At 47.0% G+C, this 22,825-nt stretch overlaps 1 protein-coding gene and 1 pseudogene across 1 annotated transcript; both read left to right on the top strand.

The window, feature by feature from the left end:
- Positions 1–865: 865 nt before the first annotated feature.
- Positions 866–2,996, top strand: LOC146763059 (uncharacterized; annotated as a pseudogene).
- A 3,670-nt stretch (positions 2,997–6,666) lies between these two features.
- Positions 6,667–8,892, top strand: LOC146763058 (uncharacterized). The gene is made up of 4 exons (XM_085571136.1): positions 6,667–6,678; positions 7,228–7,362; positions 8,068–8,553; positions 8,836–8,892. The coding sequence occupies exons 1-4, from the start codon at positions 6,667–6,669 to the stop codon at positions 8,890–8,892; spliced, it is 690 nt and encodes a 229-aa protein (XP_085427262.1).
- Positions 8,893–22,825: the final 13,933 nt, after the last annotated feature.

The following is a 22,825-nucleotide window of genomic DNA, read 5'->3' as shown; positions in this document are numbered from 1 at the left end:
CAAGGGACACCAGTGTGGAGATTACTGAATTCATACAGGAAATAGACTTGCAGATAAAGTAGCATGAGAGGTAGCACAATAAGGCATCCTAGCATTAATACCTGATAAAGCTATGTCCCTGCCAGAAGGTATCCCTGGATATAGCCAAGAAGATTTAAAATTAGCTACTTATCTAAAAGCCCAAAATAAAGAGTGTGGATGGCTGGGAACTCCCAATAACCAGGTCATAGTCCCACCACAACTGATGTTGCTGTTGGGGGATTGGTGGGGGCTATTACTCTTCAGCCCACCTATAGATGATTTCCCTGAAACAAAAAGTTAAGATTAGTCTGTCCTTGGCGTGAGAGCTAGATAGTAGACAGAGTCTTAAAGGATATGCTTCCTGGTAAACAGAGTCATAAAGGATATGCTTCCTGGTTAAGAACAAAGGCTGTGGACATCTGGCGATGAGGTTATCAGGAAACTATATGATATATTTAGTTTTAAGGTATGTAACCAATTACTGCATGCTTATGATGTAACCGCAAAGCAGGAAACCGATAAGAACAATGCTTATCGCTTGAGGCTGAGGGTAGAAACTGTATAAAAGTTGAAGCTGAAAATTAATAAACTGAGCTATGGTTCCTATTCATAATGAATAGTTGTCTGAGTCTCCATTCTTTTCCGGCATTCAGGCAGCGGCATTTTGGTGAGCCCGACGTGATCTCTGTTTGAGTGCGTTATGGAAAAGAGGACGAAGATATTCCCGTGGCGGTTGCGACCGGGCGTTCGAGAGTGACGCGTGTGGCCACGGATCGACCGGTGAGTCGGCAGCTTGAAAAGCTGAACTTTGCACTAAAAGCTGGACTTTGTGCTTGAACGCGGGATGGGGAATGCTGCATCAGCGGTGGAGAAGACTACAATTGAGGCGCTTCTCCAATTGGCACAACGGGCGGGGGAATCGATCAACCGCTCCTTGCTAAAAGACTTATTGCTCTGGGCAAGACGCCATGGCTTATTAACTGAGCCCGCGCACGTCTTCCATGAAGACACTTGGAAGAAAATAGGGGAAGAGTTGTGGGAAGCGGTTCAATCCGAGAGTAAGGAAACAAAATCGTTGGCTCCTATCTATCGACAAGTGCATATGTTAATAGAAAGAATGGGAGCTGAAGCTAAAATAGAGGCAGTGGCGCGGTCCATAGTTGCAGCCGCCGATGAGCGTATCGCGGCAGCAGGGGTAGTTTCGGTGCCCATAGAACGAGGCCCTTATGACGATATGATTCCCCCATAGGATGGGAAAGAAGTGAAGTCGGCCGATGCTGTACCATCAGCTCCTCCTATGGAGGTTGACCCGGCTTCTGTACCCCTGCCCGAAGATCAGCCAGGAGAACAGCTACAGACTTTACTTAAGCAACAGGCTCAGATGATGACTGATCTATTGCAAGAAATGAAACTATTAGATAAAGGTTCCAAAGTGGCTGATGTTAAAGACACATACAAAAAGGCACATTCAGCTATAGTTGATGGGTTGCAGAATATTGAGCAACAACTGGCTTCTGTTGAAACACCCACACTAACTCCTCAGTCACAAGCAAGGAAAGGAAAAGACAGACTGGGTGATAAATATGGTAAAGGAAGGAGAATGGTTGATTGAAACAGCTAACCAATTTCTTCAGTCTGAATTCGGTCCTGAAGGGCACTTGTTGCCTCAGCAATTAATGGACATTGCTGAATTTCACTGCAAAAATCATAGTGCTAAAGGATACCAAGAAGCTCAGGTTGAAGGACTGGCAGAGAGATTCAGTAAGTGGTTGAAGGGAGAGCAAGGACAGCAGGAAAGTAAAAAGCATGAAGAAAAGAGAGATGATATACCTTGGGATCCAAGCTTTGACATGAATAAAAGATGGAAAGGAGTTATAACAAATGCTGAAATGATAGGAGACTTTACTGCGGCATAGGTTGTTAGAGATATAAATGGGGACTCTTGGCAACCATTGGACTGGGCTTTTGTGGCTAGAATTCAGAAGGCTGTTATGGACTACGGAATCAATAATCGTTTAGTAAGAAGACAGGTGGAAGCTGTGATAAAACATCAGGAACTGGTACCAGCTGACATTAAGACTTTGTTTGAACTTTTGCTGGGACCAACCAGTTACATGTTGTTCCTGAATAAGTGGCAAGAAGCAAAGCAGATGGACAATATGCATTTGCCACAAGGTGATCCATTACGGTTTGCCACTATAGATCAGCTCATGGGACGAGGCCAGTACGTAGACCCTCAGCGACAAGCTGCTCTTGGGTCATGATTGCTTGCTCAGACTAAAGCTGCAGCTTTAGAAGCTTTTGCTCTATTACCTCAAGTGGGATGACCTAAACAACCATACCTGCACATTCATCAGAAGGATAATGAGCCTTTCCTAGCCTTTGTCAATCGAATAAAGGAAGGAGTGGAAGTCGCTCCTGATATACCATTCAATATGAAAGATACTCTAGTTAAAGAAATAGCTGTTCAGAATGCCAATGACAATTGTAGGCGCCTCATCGCTACATTACCTACAGGTGCTGATTTAGTCCAGATTATCGATCGTTGTTCTTGAGCCTCTCTGGAAGAGGAAAAGGAAAAGGCAAAAATACATGCTTCTGCCTTAGCAGTAGCTCTCACTCAGGCACAAAATCAAGGAAAAGGGGATAAAGGAGGCCAGTGCTTCAATTGTGGGCAACGGGGACACCTTCGAAAGAACTGCCCCGTAAAAGGACAAAAGACTCAATCATCACCTTTAGGTACAGCCACTCCCTTCGCAGGAACTTGCCGAAAATGTGATAAGTTTGGACATAGAGCCAATGATTGTCGATCCAGGTTCAAAAAGGATGGCACCCCACTCGTAAGCACTCCTATGCAGGGAAACGGAAGGAGCCACGGGGGGAGCGCAGTGACAATAAACAACTCCCCAATGACCATGGCTGCCCTGACGACCTTCAACCAGCCACCCGAGGAAGTACAGGACTTGATCCGGTAACAGCAGAGACTACAAAAATAGAAGGCATAGGTGTGACCTTAGTACCTTCAACAACAAAAGGCCTTTTAGGTCATGGACTATCAGCATTACTACTAGGACATTCTTCAGCTACCAGACAAGGAATATATGTCCAACCAGGCCTTATTGATAGCGACTATACTGGTTTCATTCAGATCATGGTTTGAGTATTGAGCCCTCCTGTAATTATTCCAAAGGGAAGTAAGATTGCTCAACTGATTCCATTCCATAGTCAAATACCTCATCAGAATGACTCCAAGGAACGGGGTGACCAAGGATTTGGAAATACTGGACCCTTAGTTGCCTTTACAGAAATGTTAACTACTGAAAAGCCACTACGACAAGTGATGATCAAAATGTTCAATGAGCAAGTAGCAAGCAGTACGGAGATTTTACATGCACACATGATGATGGATACTGGATCAGACATCACTATTGTCCCACATACTGCCTGGCCAGAAGACTGGCCTACAGAAACTCTTTCAGAAAAAGTATTGGGAATAGCCGGGTGTACTTCCACCTCTCAAAGTGTATATTTTGTTCAAATTGAAGACCAGGAAGGTAATACGGCAATGGTAAGACCATATGTCATGAAAACGCCACTATGGATTCTAGGCTGAGATGTTCTCAGTCAGTGGCGTATGTCGCTCACATCACAACATTTTTAATTGTGGCCGCTGGGCAAAACGATGCTCGCCCCACTATTCGCCTGGGATGGAAGACTGATGCACCGGTGTGGGTGGCTCAGTGGCCACTGTCAAATGAGAAATTAGAGCATCTTTATCATCTTGTGGAGGAACAAGTAAAGCTAGGACACTTGCAGGAGTCACATAGTCCCTGGAACACTCCAGTTTTTGTTATATAAAAGAAGTCAGGGAAGTGGCTTTTTTTGCATGATTTACGAGCAGTAAATGAACCAATGATTCCATTAGGAGCGTTACAACCAGGACTGCCATCCCCGGGAGGATTGCCATGAGATTGGTATTTATTTATCATAGACATAAAAGACTGCTTTTTCAGCATCCCGTTACACCTGGATGATACCAAAAGATTTGCTTTTAGCCTTCCTACACCAAATAACATGGCTCCAATGAAAAGATATGAATGGGTCGTGCTGCCACAGGTCATGCGTAATAGCCTTACGATCTGTCAATGGTTTGTCCATCAAGCTCCCGAAAAATGGCGCTTAAACAATCCTGTGTACCTTACATTGCATTACATGGACGATAATCTAGTTGCTTCTTCTACCAAACTGCCTCCGAGCAAGGAGAAGGAACTTATGAATGTACTCAGTGATTGGGGCCTAAGAGTGGCTGAAGAAAAAATACAAAGGACAGATCCATGATCTTACCTCGGTTTCGAAGTGTCACTTATGCACTTCCGTCCACAAAAGGTTCAGTTACACACTTCTATAAGTACTGTGAATGATGTTCAGAAATTATTGGGAGATTTGCAATGCGTAAGAGTCTGGGCCGACATCACTAACAAAGAATTGGAACCTATTTGCCAATTACTGGAGGGTTCGACCTCTATCACGGACAAACAATCCTGTACACCAGATTGTAAAGCAGCAATACAGAAAATCAATGTAAAATTGGGACTTATGCAGGTATACTGCTTTGATCCTGCCTTTCCAATTAACATTTATGTTTTACATGCTACTGAAGAAATAACTGCTGTTATAGGCCAAGAACCTTCTTGTAACGAATTTTACCTGTTGGAGTGGATTTTTTCTTCTCGCCAACCATCTAGCACAATTTTGAGTCACGTTGATGCTCTTGGATCATTGATTCTTAAAGCACGCAAGACAATCCATCTAGTTTTTGCTGTAGAACCTGGTTCTGTGATTATGCCTTTTAAGTTATGCTCCATAATAGAAGAATGGCAATCTGCTTCATATGTATTTGCTACTGCCGTCTTAGGTTTGGCTATTGATAATCATTACCCTCGATGTCCTATATTTGCTACTAATCTGTACTTTAAGGAGGCTCCATTAAGACAAGCACACCCCTTGGAGAATGCTCCTACTGTCTTTACGGATGCCAGCGAGAAGACACATAAATATGGGTATGCTGTCTGGATGGGAACTGATTGGGATACACAGATTTTTACAGAAGAAAAGGGCTCTGTCTAGGTGTTAGAACTGAAAGCAGTAGTAGTAGTTTTTGAGCGCTTCTCTTCAATACCTCTGAACATTGTCACTGATTCAATGTATGTTGCATCCATCTTGCAGAGGATTGAAGATGCCTTTCTGGGAAAAACAACAAATATGATTATAAATTGTTTGCTCACGAGGTGGTTGAACTGTATAAACCTCCGACAGTTTCCTTATTTTTCGACTCATATACGAAGTCATTCTGATTCCCAGGGATTCCTAGCTACCGGGAATAGCATTATTGATTCTGCTGTTTCTGCCTCTGGCCTTACGCTGAACACCTGAGATCAGGCTGTTCATTCTCATTCGTTTTTCCATCAGTCCGCCCTCAGTCTACAAAAGGAATTTGAGATCTCAAGAACAGAAACTCGACAGATCATTGCTGCTTGTCCAGACTGTGCACGATTGAATCCCTTACAAAGTGTCAGGGCTAACCCTAGGGGTTTAGGCCCCCAGACTTTGTATCAGTCAGATGTTACCATCGTTCCAGAATTTGGACGTTTGAAACATGTCCACGTTACGATGGATACCTCAAGCAAGGCCGTATGGGCCACTGCTCTGAGCAATTCCTCATCAAAAGCTTCGTGCTGTCACTGGATTGAAGCTTTCACTGTTTTAGGGTTGCCTAAAAGAATAAAAACTGACAGTGGGTCAAACTACACTAGCAACTATAGCCAGAAGTTCCTCCGTTGTTGGGGCATAGAGCATGTGACTGGGGTGGCTTACAATAGCACTGGACAGGCTATTGTTGAACGAAAACACCAAGATCTTAAACCTTTTATTCCACTTTTGAAAAAAGAGGGGGAGATATCCCTCACACCTACTGAAGTTTTACATAAGGCACTATATGTTTTAAAGTGGAAACTGTATGTACAAGCAGCAGATACTGGACAATATGTGAGACCAAAAGACTTACACTTCAGCTCATCAAAGCCTCTATTAGAAGCGGAGGTCCTGGTATCAGCATGGAACCCTCAGCGGTCCACATGGGAGGGTCCAAAAAGATTGTTAACATGGGGTCGGGGATATGCTTGTATCATTACAGACTCAAGAACGGTGTGGGTCCCAGCGAAGTGGGTGCGGCCTTGGCTCAAACATCCTGGTGCAGGCAATGTCACCACAGAACAGACAAGAGACGAGGTGGCTGACGCATCTTCGATGGATTAAAGTACTACTGGAATACTTGCTACAGCAGGATCTACCAGACATCCCCAGGCCTCACGCGATCCAGAGAATAATCAATAGACTTTTAGACACAAAGATTAAACAGACTTTGAATCCTGGGTGCGGGTGTCGCAAGTGGGTTCTGGGTGAAATTCGATGTGGGGGTTGCGGGGGTAATTTTCAAAGTACATTTATAGGTATTTGCTTTTTAGGTTGCTCTGATTGTAGTGTTTTTTATAGACTAGGCTATTTAGATATTTTAAGGGATTGGTTGCATAACCCAGACTTAACTCAAAATAAAGAGTTACAGTTATTTGAATCCATAGACGAACAATGATTGGCCCAGTGAGTAGTTGATTTAACCAGATTAGAGCATTTGGCATATTTAATTAGAAATAGTACAGCAACAAGAACGATTTATTTGAATCCTTGTAATCAACATGGACAAGGCTCTGATTTTAGCTTATCCTTTTTGTTGTATTTGGGGGCACAGGGAGAGGATGAGAATTTTTGGATTAATTCGGCAAACAAAACAGGCAACCAAGCCTTTTGTCTTCATCTCTCTGCTGCCACTGACCCTTTTTGTACATGCCTTATAGGAGTCCCTGGGTTTGAGGAGAACCAGTTTAATGATTTCACCACGCAGAATTGTACCAAAGAAACAAACGGCAGTCACTGTATGGCTCTATTAATAAATTCCATAAACAAGACCTTGCAGTGGAACCCTCAGGAGCTTAACCTCCTTGGCAGTAGACAAGCCAAAAAAACAGGATGCATAAATTTTGGGCATTGGAATATATCTAATGAGATACAAATGTGGCTTACCCCTAAAAGAAATCCCTTTTGGTATGCAACCTTTCAGTGTGATGAGCAGAGCAGCCATATGGGTGGCAGTCAGGCCAGACCCCTATTAAGATAAAGAAACCATTGGCTTTACCTCATAGTATTTACTTAATTTGTGGTGATTGTGCTTGGCAAGGGATCCATCACAGTGCTTATGGTGGATCTTGCTATTTAGGCTTCCTTACTGTGGGAACTCAAAATGTCTCTCAGACATTTTTAGAGGTTCCAGGCCTTGGTCAGAAGCATTCTAGACCCTGGCAGACAACTGAAAAACAGCTGTGATTTTGAGTTTGAGCCATGGAATGAATTACCAACTTTGGAGGTGGAACAAGCAATCACAAAAGGTTAGATAGTATAGTAAAAGTAGTTACAAAGTAGAGGGGAAATTTTTTTAGTATTGTACAGGGGGGTTTTAACACATGTACAGGGGGGTTTTCACTTTGTACATGGGGGTCAGAAGTTCTAAGATGGAGGAAAGTGGGCTGATCCTGTTCTTCCTCCTTCTTCTTCCTTACCTCCATGTTCTTGGTGATGTTGGCACTCACAGATTGGTTTAGAGTAGAAAAACACTTGGCAATGTAGGTAGTAGGTATTGGGGAATAATTGTAAACATGTTATACGTAATATATCTTATAAAAGATAGCAGCAGCCCTGGGCAGGGAGAGAGACGAAGAAGACAGCAGATAGAGAGGATGTCAGTGTGTGTGTGTGCCTCTACCCAGGCCGCTGATCAAATAGCCGCAGTCCAAGAACATAATCTGTTAGATAACTAGCAATAAACTGCCTTGAGACCAAACAGCTAAGCCTGCGGAGTTTTTCTTTGGAAGCACGGGTTGGAGGAGGAATTTCACCACCACATGAGGCCCCAAAGCAAGGCTGGGGTTCTCACAGCTTACCTTACTTATTCCAAACATAACTTTCCTTCAATCTCTGAATCATTCCCATCGCAAAAAGAGAAGCAATGGTAACCTAAACCCTGACTGTCAGGACGAGGTAGAATTTTGGAGTTTCACTGCCCAATTCTTTGGATCCCTGATACCTGCCATTGGAACTGCAGAATCTCTAAAAGAAATAAAACAATTAGTGTGTTGGACTGCCAAACAAGCTAACGTGACTACCATGATAATCAGTCAAATGGCCCAAGATATGAACAGTCTTAGACAGGCCGACCTTCAAAACAGAGCCGCCATTGTTTTCCTTTTGTTAGCCCAAGGAAAGGGCTGTGAGCATTTCAATGGAATGTGTTGTTTTAATTTGTCAGATCACAGCGATTCTGTTCATAAACAATTGCAATGGTTACAAGATCATACAAAAAAGATTACCGTCGGACACAATCCTTTTGATGATTGGCTTATGTCTTGGGGCATTTCTGCATGCGTAAAAGAAATTATAAAAACCTGCTTGGTAGTTGTTTTAATAATCAGAGTTGTATTGGTTATGGGACCATGTATCCTACAATGTTTGTCAGGACACATACATAAAATGACAGATGCTGTCTTTGAAAAAAGAGGGGGAGATGTTGGGGGATTGGTGGGGGCTATTAGTGTTCAGCCCACCTATAGATGATTTCCCTGAAACAAAAAGTTAAGATTAGTCTGTCCTTGGCGTGAGAGCTAGATAGTAGACAGAGTCTTAAAGGATATGCTTCCTGGTAAACAGAGTCATAAAGAATATGCTTCCTGGTTAAGAACAAAGGCTGTGGACATCTGGCGATGAGGTTATCAGGAAACTATATGATATATTTAGTTTTAAGGTATGTAACCAATTACTGCATGCTTATGATGTAACCGCAAGGCAGGAAACCAATAAGAACAATGCTTATCGCTTGGGGCTGAGAGTAGAAACTGTATAAAAGTTGAAGCTGAAAACAAATAAACTGAGCTATGATTCCTATTCATAATGAATAGTTGTCCGAGTCTCCATTCTTTTCCGGCATTCAGGCAGCGACGTGTTGCAAATTGTAAAAGAGAAACACCAGCAAACCCACTGGGGAATCGATACTATGATGACAAGTCTACGGACTCAGATACTCAGTGTTTGGATGACAAAAATTGTCAGGTCTATTACAGAAAAATGCCTGATATGTCTTAAAAATAATCCTTTGAATTCAAAAAGACCACATATGGGGATTACTAAAAGAGGAAACACTCCCAGGGAGTACTGGCAAATTGATTTTTCTGAGCTACCATGCCAACAAGGATACAGGTATTTCCTAGTATTGATGGATACCTTTTCCAAGTGGCCAGCTTTCCCCTGCCTCACCAACAGGGCTAGAGAAGTTTCCAACATACTCCTCAAAGAGATCATACTCAGGTCCAGAGTGCCTATAGGGATGTTATGGGATAGGGGACCTCATTTTATATCTGAAGTGCTACATCAGCTTAGTAAACAATTGGGTATAAGTCAGGATTTACATACTCTGTGGAGACCACAATCTAATGGAAGGTTTGAGAAAAAAAATCAAACTTAAAAGAGACAAATTAGCAAAATTTGTCAGGAAACATTCTTGAAATGGCCACAGGTGTTACCATTAGCTTTATTATGAATTAGATTGCAACCCCGAACTAAACTGATGGTGAGCCTGTATGAGTTGATGTTTGGAAGACCATATTCTGTTGCAACTTTCTCTGGATCTGAAGAAGAAATAGCACAATATTTTGTTTCATTGGAGAAATCCTTGAATGAACTAAAAAGATTTATTGTTGTCTCAGAACCTCTTACCCTAGACATGCCAGTTCATTCATTTCAGGCTGGGGATCACATATACATGAAGACCTGAAAATCTGAACCACTTCAGGAGCAGTGGAAAGGACTTTATCTAGTTCTGTTGACTACAAGAACAGCAGTGAAAGGTGAAAGGAATTAAATCCTGGATACATTGAACCTGAATTAAGAGGGCTCCCAACTCAGAGTGGACAGTGGAAAACACCAGACCCCTGTGGCTGAAAATGTTGAAGACATCTGTAAATGAGCAGCAAAATGTACAGACTAATGTTTATGGGAATCTTTTTATCTTCAGGTGGAGGTGTTTGTTGCCTTCAGGGGAAGGCAAGGCAACCTGGTTGCAAGGAACAGCACGGCAGCCTGGTCTTGCACAGGCCACTCGGGCCAACAACACATGCTAACACCAATGTGGTGGACGGGCAAATGGCCTTTATTATCTTATCTCATGGGTTTAAATAGTCTCGAGGGACTTTGCTACGTCAGGGGGGGAGTTGGTAGGGTTTCTAGTGTTAGTGAGGAATGGAAAACTACTGGGTTAGGTGTGGTTACTTGTTCTGGGGGTAATAGATAACGTGTTGCAGGGTGAGGGGGGAAGGGTCTTGCTTTCCGTCACATCCCGAAATCTTCCGTTCGCCTGTCCCTTTCTACTACATCTCCCCCCTCCTTTTCATAAATAAAATGAGGTAGTCGTAGATATAGGCACTGAAGTGAGGTACAAACTTGTAACTTGGTAAGGAAAAAGGGGTTTGGTAAACCTGAGTAATTCTCGCAAGGTGAGTTTCGAAGGCTTTTGCAACTGACTGTGTTTGCAGTTTTTGGTTTACAGCATTTGTTGCTGGCCTACAAACAGAATGTTCACCCGTTCTAGACAGGCCTGAACAAATGAGACTAGCTTGTTCAGCAGGCATGGTCCTAAGGTAACAGCTAGCAGCAGTATTGCCAGTGGACCTACCAGGGCAGAAATTAAAGTGGTGAGCCAAGGCGATTGATTGAACCAGGATTTGAACCAGCTCTGTTGGGTTTCCCTGTCTTTCTTTCTCTGAGCTACTCTATCTCGGAGTTCTGCCATGGAGTCTTTAACGACCCCTGTGTGGTCCGCATAAAAGCAGCATTCCTCTTTCAAGGCTGCCCACAGTTGTCCTTGTTGCATGAACAAGAGGTCCAGTCCTCGCCTATTTTGCAAGACTACTTCCGAAAGCGAGGAGACTGATTTCTCTAGATAGGAGATGGATTTCTTGATCCTCTGCAAGTCTTCATTGATGGTCATTTGCAGCTGAGAGAGTCCGTGTTGTTGGGTCGCGATGGCTGAGACACCCGTGGCTGTGCTAGCTGCTCCCAGGCCGAGCTGCATTGCGATAGTTATACCTGTGATTATTTCTCTTTTGTGGAGTCTGTCGGGTTCCTCGAAAAGGTGGTATACCTCTTCATCTGAGTGGTACAGGACCCTAGGAACAATCAGAACTTGGACACAGAAGTCGTTAGAGTTATTAAATTTGGCAAGGGACACACAAGGACTCACTCTTGATCGTTGACAAACCCACATCCCAGACGCGGATGGGACCACCCACTTATTGATCTTTCTGTTGGGCTTGACAACTTTAGTGCAGAAGTTGCCTTTCTGCTTTGCTAAAGTTGCATTGCCAAAACATTTGCCCTGGCCTGTGATTTGACTCAGGGTGATTCCTCTGCGAGGAGTGTCTCATCTGCACTGGTGGGGGGCACTGGCTGTGGAGTAACTGAAGGGGGTGTCTAAAGCAATGCCTTTGTAGAAAGGGGCTTTAACATCATAGCAAAGCCAGCAGGAGTTAGTTAGGTTCGGTTTGGTTTCGTTCAGGGTTAGAAAGGTAGCTTCTAGTATGTGAAAGACTGGGTTTGGGTCTGACTCGGCTACGCGGCCTATCTGGAGGGCATCCGCATGGCTGGTCGGGGTATCGGTGACCTCTGGGGGCAAGGCTTTGGGGTGGGTTGTGTTTTTCCCTTTTAGCACGTTCTTGATAACTTTATTGGGTCCTACTGGTCGAGGTGCTGGTGGTTGGAGCCTGATAATTCGTACATTCACCCACCTTCTCGGTCCTCTGAGGACCACTGTCCACATTCTACCCGTGGCCCAACTAGGGTGATCTGGCTGTAAAACGGTCATGTTATAACTTGTGCATCCCCTATATCTAGGCGGTGCATTGTGGTCTCCGCAGCCAAGGGGTGCCCAGGTGAACTGTAAAAATTTGTCAGGCTCCTGCAGTTGCCACCTATCTCCCCATGGTCTGGCATCTGTACCAATATCTGCAATGTCCCCACCCCGGGTAGTCGCAGTACCTTTTCCCTGGGTTGGACGCTGGGCACCAGTAAGATATGTACATGAATATGATACGTGGGTTTATGGGCTGTAGTTTTGGTTGTCCTGGAAACAGGTTGTCTATGTGGAACACGAAGGACGGGGTGTTCGCTGTGGTGACTTCTTTGAACACTTTGATACTTGAGAGATGTTGCATGACCCACCTGAATGGCTGATGAGGGTAATGGCCTGGGTCGGCTCACCCCCCGGCCAGAAGCCCCAACAGCAAAATAGCACAAAGACACTGTGCATGTCCGGGTCTCACCGGTGTGGGACTCTTGGGTTTTGTCTGGCGGCTTGGTGATCTGTCATCTCCCTCTGGAGCAGGGGTGTACGCGTCACGGGGACGGTCCATGAGCATGTCCTGCAAACAGAAACTCACAGTTTTTCATTAGTCTCATTCTGAAGGTCAGGTTTGATTGACCTGAGTGGACACCACCTGATTCTGTCCTCTTTTTTAACTGCCGTGTACCCTCGTCCCGTAAGCACCAGTCTCCAGCCCCGTTCCCATTCGCCTAGCTCGTTTTTGATCATGACCTGCAGGCCCTTTTCTAGTGTCCAGGTGGCCCAGTGCTTTTGAATGGGACTGTTTGTCTCATCTCCCCTAGGAAATTGCTTCAGTGCAAGCAACGCGGTTGTTAGCATACGTGCTTGGTCTCCTGAGGGAATGGAATTGGCAAAGCCCTCTGCCTTTGCCAATACTTCTAACTTGGCTTTTAGGGTCTGATTTGCTCGCTCAACAATGGCCTGTCCGGTGCTGTTATATGGGATCCCCTGTACTAAGGTGATGCCCCATACCGAGGCTAATTCCTGCACTGATTTGGAGATGAAATTAGAAGCATTGTCGGTTTTAATTTGTTTGGGGATACCAAGCCACGCCATAACTGTCAGCCAGTGCTGGATTGTGGCTTTAGAGTTGGATTTGAAGTGCTGTGTTGCCACGATCACTCCGCTGTAAGTGTCCACTGTCACTGCAAGCCATGCTTGGGGCTTCAGCAGTTCGCAGAAAGTGAAGTTCGACTGCCAGATTTCTGAGGCCTTGAGGCCTCTCGGGTTGACCCCACTGGTCCATAGGGGTGACTTCTGGCAGTGAGGGCAAGTGGCCACCATGTGTCTTGTGTCTGCTGTTGAGATCCTGCATCTTTTTGCCAGAGCTTTGGCTCCGATGTGGAGTGACTCGTGCAGTTGACGAGCTTCCTGCAGTGTCCACACTCCCTTCGCTGCGGCGTCTGCTTTGTCATTGCCAGTCTGGAAGAAGCCCTTGACTGGGTTGTGGCTGTTGATGTGAATGACAGACACGGTGTCCTGTCATGAGGAGAGCACCTCTTCAAGCATTGAGGCCGCTGTAGATGTTGACACACCTGGTCTCGACATGGCTAGACAAAGCTTTGCCGCGAATATAGAGTCTGTCACGATGTTGAGGTGTTCATCTTGGAAGAGTCCGCATGCCAAGACCACTGCTGCTGCTTCCAGCTGTTGCATTGACAGCGTGGGGTCACATGTTTTGATGCAATGCTGTATTTCTCTGGCCTACCACACCGCTGCTGCAGTAGAAGTCGTGGAGGAAGCGTCTGTAAAGACCGTCGGTCCTGGCTGCGGTCGATCCATGACCTTTGGTGGCATGTCTATGTCAACAATGGTCAGTAGCTGAGTCCAAGGTGGTCTGGTGGCGTAGGACATTTCTCCTCCGAAGCCAGTGAGAGCAAGGGCCAGGTGCTCCGATATCGCGGTTGACTCCATGGTCGGTCGCTTGCAGAAGGGGAGGTGGATTCTTGCCGGCTCGGTTCCCAGGTGTCTCAGGGCGAGTTTCCTGCCTTTCATGATGAGGTTAGCAACGCATTCAACTCCTGGGGAAAATGCACAAGTTGGTCTTCCGAGGACTACCCATTGGATCAGCTGGGATTTTTCGGAAGGTCCTTGGGCCAGTGCTCCCACTCCTCCCTTCTGCATGAAGTGGACGTATAAATCTAGAGGTACACTTGGGTTCCACCTGGCAAGTGTGCCAGTGGACATCTTACGTTCGATGAAGTCAAGGGAGTTTGCTGCTTGTGGCGTCAGCTCCTTGAAGTCCCAGGGGTGTTTTCCTTTCAGGAGGTCATATAAGGGGTCCATGACCTCTGGAGGAACTAGGATGAGGTTGCAGAGCCACTGCAGAGATCCCACAAGGCGCTGCATGTCATGGAGCGTCCTGATGTCTCAGCGAACCTTTACCCTGGGTGGAGTCACGTAAGAATTTGTGATCTCCACTCCCAGGAAGGTCACGCATTGTCCTCTCTTGAATTTCGTGTTCGCAATCTCAAAGCAGTTGGCCTGGAGAGTTTCCGTGACTGTGGACACTAGGTGATCCACTTGGCTTGCTGATGGTGCGGTGACGAGGATGTCGTCCATGTACTGAATGATGGTTGCAGCGGGGTACGAGTATCAGACTGGCATCAGTGCCCTGTCCACGGTGATCTGGCATATGGTCGGGTTGTCCACAAGACCTTGCAGTAGCACCTTCCATTGGAAGCCGAGGTTACGTCGCTTGCCGTTTGGGAACACGACGGAAAAGGCGAATCGTTCTTTGTCCTCAGCGTGCAGGGGTATCGAAAAGAAGCAGTCTTTGATGTCCAGCATCGCGCATGGCTGCCCTTCGGGGATGGCTGAGTTCGTGGGCAGCAGTGTCTGAACTCGACCTATGGGTTGGATTGTCTTGTTCACCTCCCTCAGGTCGTGGATGAGATGATAACCTTCTCCAGATCTCTTGGGGATTACAAATACGGGGGTGTTCCACGGGCTGGTGGAGGGTTCTATGTGACCCTTTTGCAGCTTGCGGTCGACCAGTTCCAGCAAGGCTGCCATTCGAGGCTTTGACAGGGACCACTGCTCGACCCGTATGGGGTCTGGTGATTTCCAGGTCAGTTTGATTGGCAGCAGAGGGTGTACAGCAGTGGCCCTCATTATAAATTTGTAATCCTGACTCCTAACATAGCAAGGACGTCCCTTCCTATCAGGGGTGGAGAGTTTTGCAAAATGTAGTGGTGGATTGCTACTGTTTGTTCTGGTCCCTTTTTTTTATGAAGCGTTATAGCTACTAATTGGGTGCTTTTCCAAGCTCGGAACAGCCCTCCCACTCCATTCGCTGGGGGGACTTCTTTGCATTGCCAATGTTGGGGCCACAGTGCTTGGGGAAAAATCAAGCAGTCTGCTCCTGTGTCTGCCCAAAACTGAAGCCCTATGACGTGGGGGTCCTGACTGCCATAAAGGCAGCATGTCCCCCACACCTTCGAGGGCTCCTTCCCTATTTTCATGGCCAGGGCCACCCAGGGGTCCCACTCTGGGGCGCTCCCTGCTGGCCCTGCAGCACAGGCGCTGCTTGCGGTAGTAGTTGGTACGAAGGCACCGCAGGCTGTGTTGCGAAATTTTGCGATTGTGTCGCTGGCAGGGGTACGAAGCTGGCTTCCTCCAGTGGGGGTATGGGGTATAAGGGCGCCCCGCCCCACTGGGGGTTGGCATAGATGGGCCACCTTGCATTCGCGGCGGGAGGAGGCTGAGTGCCGCCCATGCACCCCCTCCCTCTCCCGTTTCCCTGGGGCCAGGACCTGCAGTTTTTGGCGAGGTGCCCCTTCTTTCTGCAGCCCCAGCAGAGCCCTCTCGAGCGTGCTTGGAGTGGGGGGGCTGCTATGGACTGCTGTGCCGGCTGGTGGCAGCTCACTGCAATGTGATCTGCCTCACCACACTTGAAACATGCTATGGCACTGGTCAGGGTGTGGACAGCTGCCTCAATGGGTGTTAGATGCTCTTCCCTTACTACATGTCTGTCATGTCAGCCAGGCTGGCTCTGGCCGGTAGGGAGCGCAAAATATCCTTGGTGACAGAGTTGCACTGCTGGCGCAAGCAGTCAGCTACTACAGGGCCCTTTGCCTCTGCCGGCAGGGTAGAGGAGTCTATTGCTGCCTGCAGGCGATCTACGAACTGCGTGAAGCTTTCACTCTCTGCCTGCCTCACGGTGGACCATGGCGACGGCCTGGCCACAACCCGAGAGGCTGCACGAATAGCCTCCCTAGCAGCCTGAGTGGTCGCCCTGACCTCCTCAGCCTGCATCTGCGTGGCTTGTTGCAGAGGCGTGATCATATCATCATGTTTTCCCATCAGCCTGGATAAGCTCGAGCCGTGTAGTGGTTGCCTTGCACCAGATGCTTGGGCTAATAGCTTTGTACAATTATCCTCCCATTCCTGTCTAAACGCAATCATTCCTGCACCATCAAGTATCATGCTACCTATTCGTTCAATATCAAAGGGAAGCAAGTCGTCATTACCAAAGAAACCATAGATCAAAGTGGAGACCATGGCCGAATTGATTCCTTTTTCTGCAACGGCTTTGACAATTGACCGTACATCTTTTGGGTTTACCGGAGTATACACCCTCAGCTGATTCCCTTCCGGGCCAGTGATCCTCACCGGGAAGGCTTGGATGGCAGCCGCTAGGGACCATTGAGCACAGGCTATTTTTATTTTTTCCCAGTCGGTAAACTGGGCTGGTTCATATTATGATTGGTTTTCGGTGCGGCTTAAAGCTTTATTCGGTTTTGTTTTAAATCGCGTCGGCTCTGTTTCCTCCGTCTCAGAGACCCAGCCGGCTTCCGTCAGCTCTTCTGAGCTGCCAGAGCTGGTGCTGGACTTGGAGTCGGAAGTCAAATGCCAGCGCATTTCTGGGGTTTGGTGCCTTTTTGTGTGACTCTGGCCCCGCTCCTCCCCCCTGGGCTTGCCCTCCCTTGCGCAGCAGGAGGTCTCTCCCTTAAATGGTAGCAGCGTTTGGCACGGCTGCCAATTGGCACTGTGCCCTCTGCCGCTCTCCTCCTCTTTCTCCCGCATATGCGCATTGGTAAAACCCTGCGCCTCCAGGCTTTTCCCGCCGAGACTGCCCACGCCCCGCCCCTCTTTGGCCGCCAGCGCCATTTTCAGCGGGGTACGGGGGTGGTGGCGGTGGTCGGATCTCTTCCCAAGCCGCGGTTTCTGCCTCTCTGGCTTCCTTTGCCAATCCCTGCCAAAAGGATTCCGTGCGCTGCTGCACCTCCGGCAACGGATCGCTGACCAGCGGCAGCGGGACGGATGGGGAAACCGCGGATTTTTGGGAAGGTTCCACGGGGGGATTTGGACTCTGGCTCAGGGTGGGGGGTGACACGTTGGGCCCCCCCGAATCTCCGCTTCCGGGCGGATTGCCCTCAGGGGCAGTTTGCGTTGCCGCTCCTACCCCTAGCTTGGGTGTCACTAATAAACACGTGCGTCCTGCGCTCCATGCCTCCTGTTCTTCTAATGCTCCACGCAGGGCTCTCTCGACTTTGCCCCACGCCTTGAGGCTTCTGCCACTGCCTGAGGATTTCGTGTCTTTGGCCAGCGTGGCTGTGCATTTCTCCCATATCTCTGGATGTAATACATCCACGGGGCGTTCAATTGCCCCAAGATCAAGGAGCCTTTCTATAGCAAGATAAAAGTCTTTGAGCCTGCACTTAATACCCCACTGCTTATGAATCGCACTTACGACCCGTGCGATGGCATCCATGACGGTCGCTGGTCCGGGGACATCTCCCTCACCGAGGATACAGTCTCACCACTCCGGCCGCTGCCCCCTGTCCAGGTGACACCCGCTACCCGAGTGAATCTTCCCGGGTTTCGGCACCAGATATGTTGCCTTCAGGGGAAGTCAAGGAGACCTGGTTGCAAGGAACAGCACGGCAGCCTGGTCTTGCACAGGCCACTCGGGCCAACAAAACACGCTAACACCAATGTGGTGGACGGTCAAACGGCCTTTATTATCTTATCTCATGGGTTTAAATAGTCTCGAGGGACTTTGCTACGTCAGGGGGGGAGTTGGTAGGGTTTCTAGTGTTAGTGAGGAATAGAAAACTACTGGGTTAGGTGTGGTCACTTGTTCTGGGGGTAATAGATAACGTGTTGCAGGGTGAGGGGGGAAGGGTCTTGCTTTCCGTCACATCCCGAAATCTTCCGTTCGCCTGTTCCTTTCTACTACAGGTGTTGAAGAAAATTTAATATTGACTTTAATCCATTGGTTTGGTAAGTTTCTCAATCTGTCCAGAATTACAGCCTGCCTCCCTATCCCCAGTTCAGCAGGGAAACTTATTCCTTGGGGGATTATCCCTATAGATCTGTCAATGGTAATTCAATATGATAATCTGACTAATGCAATAGCAAAGGCCAATATCGCCCACTATTTGGATGAGGAGCAGAGATGTAGGCAACGAGGAGATGGTATTCTTGAGGAACCAAGAGCTTGGAGGCCAGGAGATAATAGAACTATTTCTGGAAAAAAAAGGAGTGTCCAACAGGATCCCATAGTCTCAACCAGCATTTTTTAGAATTCACCTTAGCAGCCTCAGGAGGAGAAGCAACCAGGCTGTGAGATTTATGTGTTACTAAAAATTACACCCAAAATGTTTCAAACTTGCCAGAGTATCAAACTCTCTGAACCAAGCCTCACTCCTGGATTGCGGTGGTGTGTTTTTCTTTCATTTGATATTTGTTTAATATCTGTTTCCCCCCCCCCATCCCTAAAAACCCCCTCATCTCCAAGTTGCCAATCCTCCCTTTCCCTGCCCCTTTCCCTGGAACCTTCCCTGTCATGTTAGTTCTGCCCTAAACTCCTCCCCTGCTATTCCCTTAGTGGTTACTGTTCCTACACCCCTCCTCCTGAGTTCTGTATAAAACCTCTGCTCCCGCCCCCGAGGGGGTCTTGGGGCTCACTGAATAAAACCATCCCGTTCACCCCCCAAGTCCCGTGTCGCCTTCGTCTGTCCCCGCGCGCCACGAACTGAGACTGCAGAGCTTGCAGGGGGAAGCGGCCGCCCGTTCTCTTCCCTCACCGCCCAGCACGGCACGGCTCGGAGTGCCGCGGCGAGAGGAGCGCATGCCGTGCTACAACATATGGTAGCGAGAGGATGGTTCCCTCCTTCGTCTTGTAAAAAAAACGGGCAAATTCGTGGGGGCGCCCGCCTCACAGAAGAAGAAGGAGGGAAGAGGAAAATCTACGGCCGTAAAAGCTCTGCCGGATGCTATGAGAAGCTGAGTGCCGAGCGAAAAAGATTGAGGCTCCGGGACCTCTTTGTTCTCGCCATCTTCCCGCCCTGGAGCAGCCACGCTGCACGGGCAGCCGGGCTGCAGAGCTTTTTGGCGGGCAGACTTACCCGAGGACACAGAGGGCGGTTTTGGCAGCGGCTCGGGGGAGCCTGAAGAGGGGCTGACCGAGAAGAGGTTCGTTCCTCGGTCAGCATCTGCAGCGAGACCACCGGAGGCTGATAGTGGCCGGAACCAAGGCTTCGGGGACGAGTCTTGGTTTAACGGGAACACCCAGGCCTCCGGAAGGGCCAAAACCGGGAAGGAACATCCCCAGTTTTTAGCGCGACTTTTCCATCGAGTCGAAGAGAAGATTCAAGCCATCTCCGTCCGAGCCTGCAAGGTAAGGTAGGCTACACGGGGTGGGGATCGCCCCGACGGGCGGCTGGGTCTGCCACTTTTTTTTTTTGCGTTTTAACCCCCGTCTGCGCCCAGACTGGGGCTGTAGCCTTGCATGTCCCTGGCAGGCGGGTGGGTTTTCCTTTTCTGGGGGAAGCTAGCACTGAGTGCTATTCTTCGCCTAGTCTTCTGTGGGGACCTAGATTGGATCGCTTTTTCTTCTCCTCGAAAATGTTGTCTTCTCTATCCTCCCCTCCCCATTCTGGGCTGGACGGAGGGGGTAGAAAAGACACCAGTAGGGGACAGCTAAGAGGGCGACACGTTAGCTATAGGAGCGTTGTTAAAAGGGGCCCTTTACACCCACGCATTGCGCCGACATCCAGCTGCGTCGGGCGGCCCCCCCCCCCCTCCTATAAATTTCCCCTTTTTGCTTCTGTGAAGCTCCCTATGCCCCCATCCCCTCAGACTTTCCTAAAACCCTTTCCTATCCTCCCTTGGGGATGGCTGTGGCCGAGCCGCCCCAAGTGCCCTGCCGGACACTGCTCAGGCCAAGTGCAGTGTATCTAGCACCCCCTCCCAAGATGGCGCTGGCCACGCCGCTTGGAACCCATTTCCCGCCTTGACCCTTCTTTTCCGCCCCTGGCTTCCCGCCAGTCCCATCTCTCTCCCAATAGCCCTTCACCGTCCCTGCACGAGGCTAGTCCCTATTGTGGGGAGGCGGGGTTGGATATTCCCCAATCCTTCTTCGGGCTCGTCCTCCGGGGGGAAGGTCAGGAGGGATCTTCTCCCGAGGAAATGGAGCCGAAACCCGGGACTGAGGATCCGCCATTTTGTCTTCCCCCTGAAATGGCGGCGCCCCGGTCCACCTCTTACCGATACCCCCTGTTAATCATGGCAATCACTAATTAAGTGATTGTCTGATTCCCCTATCCTATTCCTTAATGTACCCTACCCAATATTCCTTTTTATTTAACTACAAATTCCTCTTTTTACTTTTAATTATTTTTGAATAATCTGTTTGTTGAGTTATATTTTATAGAAAAAAAGATCATCTCATTTAATTAATACTCAAGATATTAGGCCCACCTCCCAAACAGACATTCAAATTGAACAAACCACATCGCTATCCGCTGACTCTGCTTTAAGACAAGCGCCGCTATCCGCTAACTCTACTTTAAGAATTTAAGAAGCTGAACATCGCAAGCGCCACGACGAAGCAAATTCTAAATCAGATGAAGTCACAAATCCTGCTGTGCTTTGTACCCTTAATTTGGACTTTCATTTAGGACAATTTTATATATTCCAGATGAAGTTTTTATATGTTTCATATGTTGTAATCACAATTAGTTTATCATTTTTTGATGTCTTTCAACTTATGTTTTTTTTTAATAATATGTAATGTTACAATTTGATTTTATATTAAGTTGTTTTGTTATAATTATAATTAATTCAGTCTTTTCTAATATTTTTTGACTTAAAGGCTGTGTTTTTAACCATTATTGCTACAGGAATCGCATAACTAGTATATCGCATTCAGGCTTGCTGCATTGCTGCGAAGTTTAAAAATTTATTAGTTATATTTAGTTGATCTTTTATTGTATTTAATTCCAATAATTCCATTTAATTATTTTATTTAAATTAAATAGTTGTAATTTTAATTATTCTAATTAAATTTTTTAGTTTAATTTCTGTCAATTATTTCATTCTATTTCAATAGTTTCAATTATTTACATTGTTTTAGATTGTTACTCAGAGCAGCAAAACAGCAAGTTTTATACAGTCTTATGTCTAATTTAGGATGTTACTACTCTTCCTGCCCTATAAATGCAATAATGTGTCTTTCATGTCCTTTAAGTCATTTACAATGTTATCATATGATTTTATATTATTTGCATGTTTTATTAATTTACTTAAACCACAGAATTCTCCTTCTTTTTGTAAAAGAAAAGAGGGAGATGCGGTGGTGTGTTTTTCTTTCATTTGATATTTGTTTAATATCTGTTTCCCCCCCCCAACCCCCCTTTCCCTGCCCCTTTCCCTGGAACCTTCCCTGTCATGTTAGTTCTGCCCTAAACTCCTCCCCTGCTATTCCCTTAGTGGTTACTGTTCCTACACCCGTCCTCCTGAGTTCTGTATAAAACCTCTGCTCCCGCCCCCGAGGGGGTCTTGGGGCTCATTAAATAAAACCATCCCGTTCACCCCCCAAGTCCCGTGTCGCCTTTGTCTGTCCCCGCGCGCCACGAACTGAACTGCAGAGCTTGCAGGGGGAAGCGGCCGCCCGTTCTCTTCCCTCACCGCCCAGCACGGCACGGCTCGGAGTGCCGCGGCGAGAGGAGCGCATGCCGCGCCACAACACTGGATGAAGCCCTTAGACGGACAATGAAATGTCCCAGATTAAAAGGCAAGATGTATTCCATTTGCCATCTGTATGGCAGTTGTCTTCTATTAAGTGGGCAGTTTTCCTTATCTCTTCCACAACCAATCCTCTCTCAGGGGAGACATCTGCTGATAATAAGCTATTGAATGTCACTGCATGACTAATAAGAACTATAACATCCCATTGTGAGATGCTCCACCCAGGAGAAGCTAAGCATTTCTACCTGGATATAATCTTGCGTTTCTAGAACACCAGCACATCTTTTTCTGCACTAGATTTCCCAGAACAGCTGGCTCTTCCACTGCAAGAAGACTACACCCTTTTCTATAAAATCACCGCTCCAACAGAACCACACCTAACACTCCAAGAAAACTGAAGCCATAATTCCCAATTAGACTGCTACCAACACCCTGACTAACAGTGCCAAGTTGTATTCTGTCAGTGTTGTTTTAGTTCACTGCATTGTTTATTTTATCTTTTTATTTTCTTCCCTAATAAAGAACTATTATTCCTGCTCCCATATTTTTGCCTGTGAGCCCCCCTTAATTTCAAATTTATAACAATTCAGAATAAAGAGGTCTACAATTTTCTTTTTTTTTAATTTCAGGGAAGGCTCCTGCCTTCCTTAACAGACACCTGTCTTTCCAAACCAAGACATGGAAATACTTGGGGAAGGTGGGTTGTTGTCTAGATTGGGGAATCACATCTATGTATAATCTAAGTAAAAATCAATGGAGGTGTGGAGAAAAACAAAACAATGGAAGTCA

The sequence above is a fragment of the Lonchura striata genome, chromosome W (genome assembly GCF_050655825.1).
Source record: "Lonchura striata isolate lonStrDom1 chromosome W, ASM5065582v1, whole genome shotgun sequence".
NCBI classification, from domain to species: Eukaryota; Metazoa; Chordata; class Aves; order Passeriformes; family Estrildidae; genus Lonchura; species Lonchura striata.
This window is presented reverse-complemented; position numbering and strand designations above follow the sequence as displayed.

Bases quoted from the DNA above. Each gene is read 5' to 3' on its own strand.
- LOC146763058 (XM_085571136.1), top strand. The intron at 7,363-8,067 runs GTGGGAACTCAA...GGGTTCTCACAG, and splicing joins GCTATTTAGGCTTCCTTACT to CTTACCTTACTTATTCCAAA. The intron at 8,554-8,835 runs GTAAAAGAAATT...CCTGGTAAACAG, and splicing joins CTTGGGGCATTTCTGCATGC to AGTCATAAAGAATATGCTTC.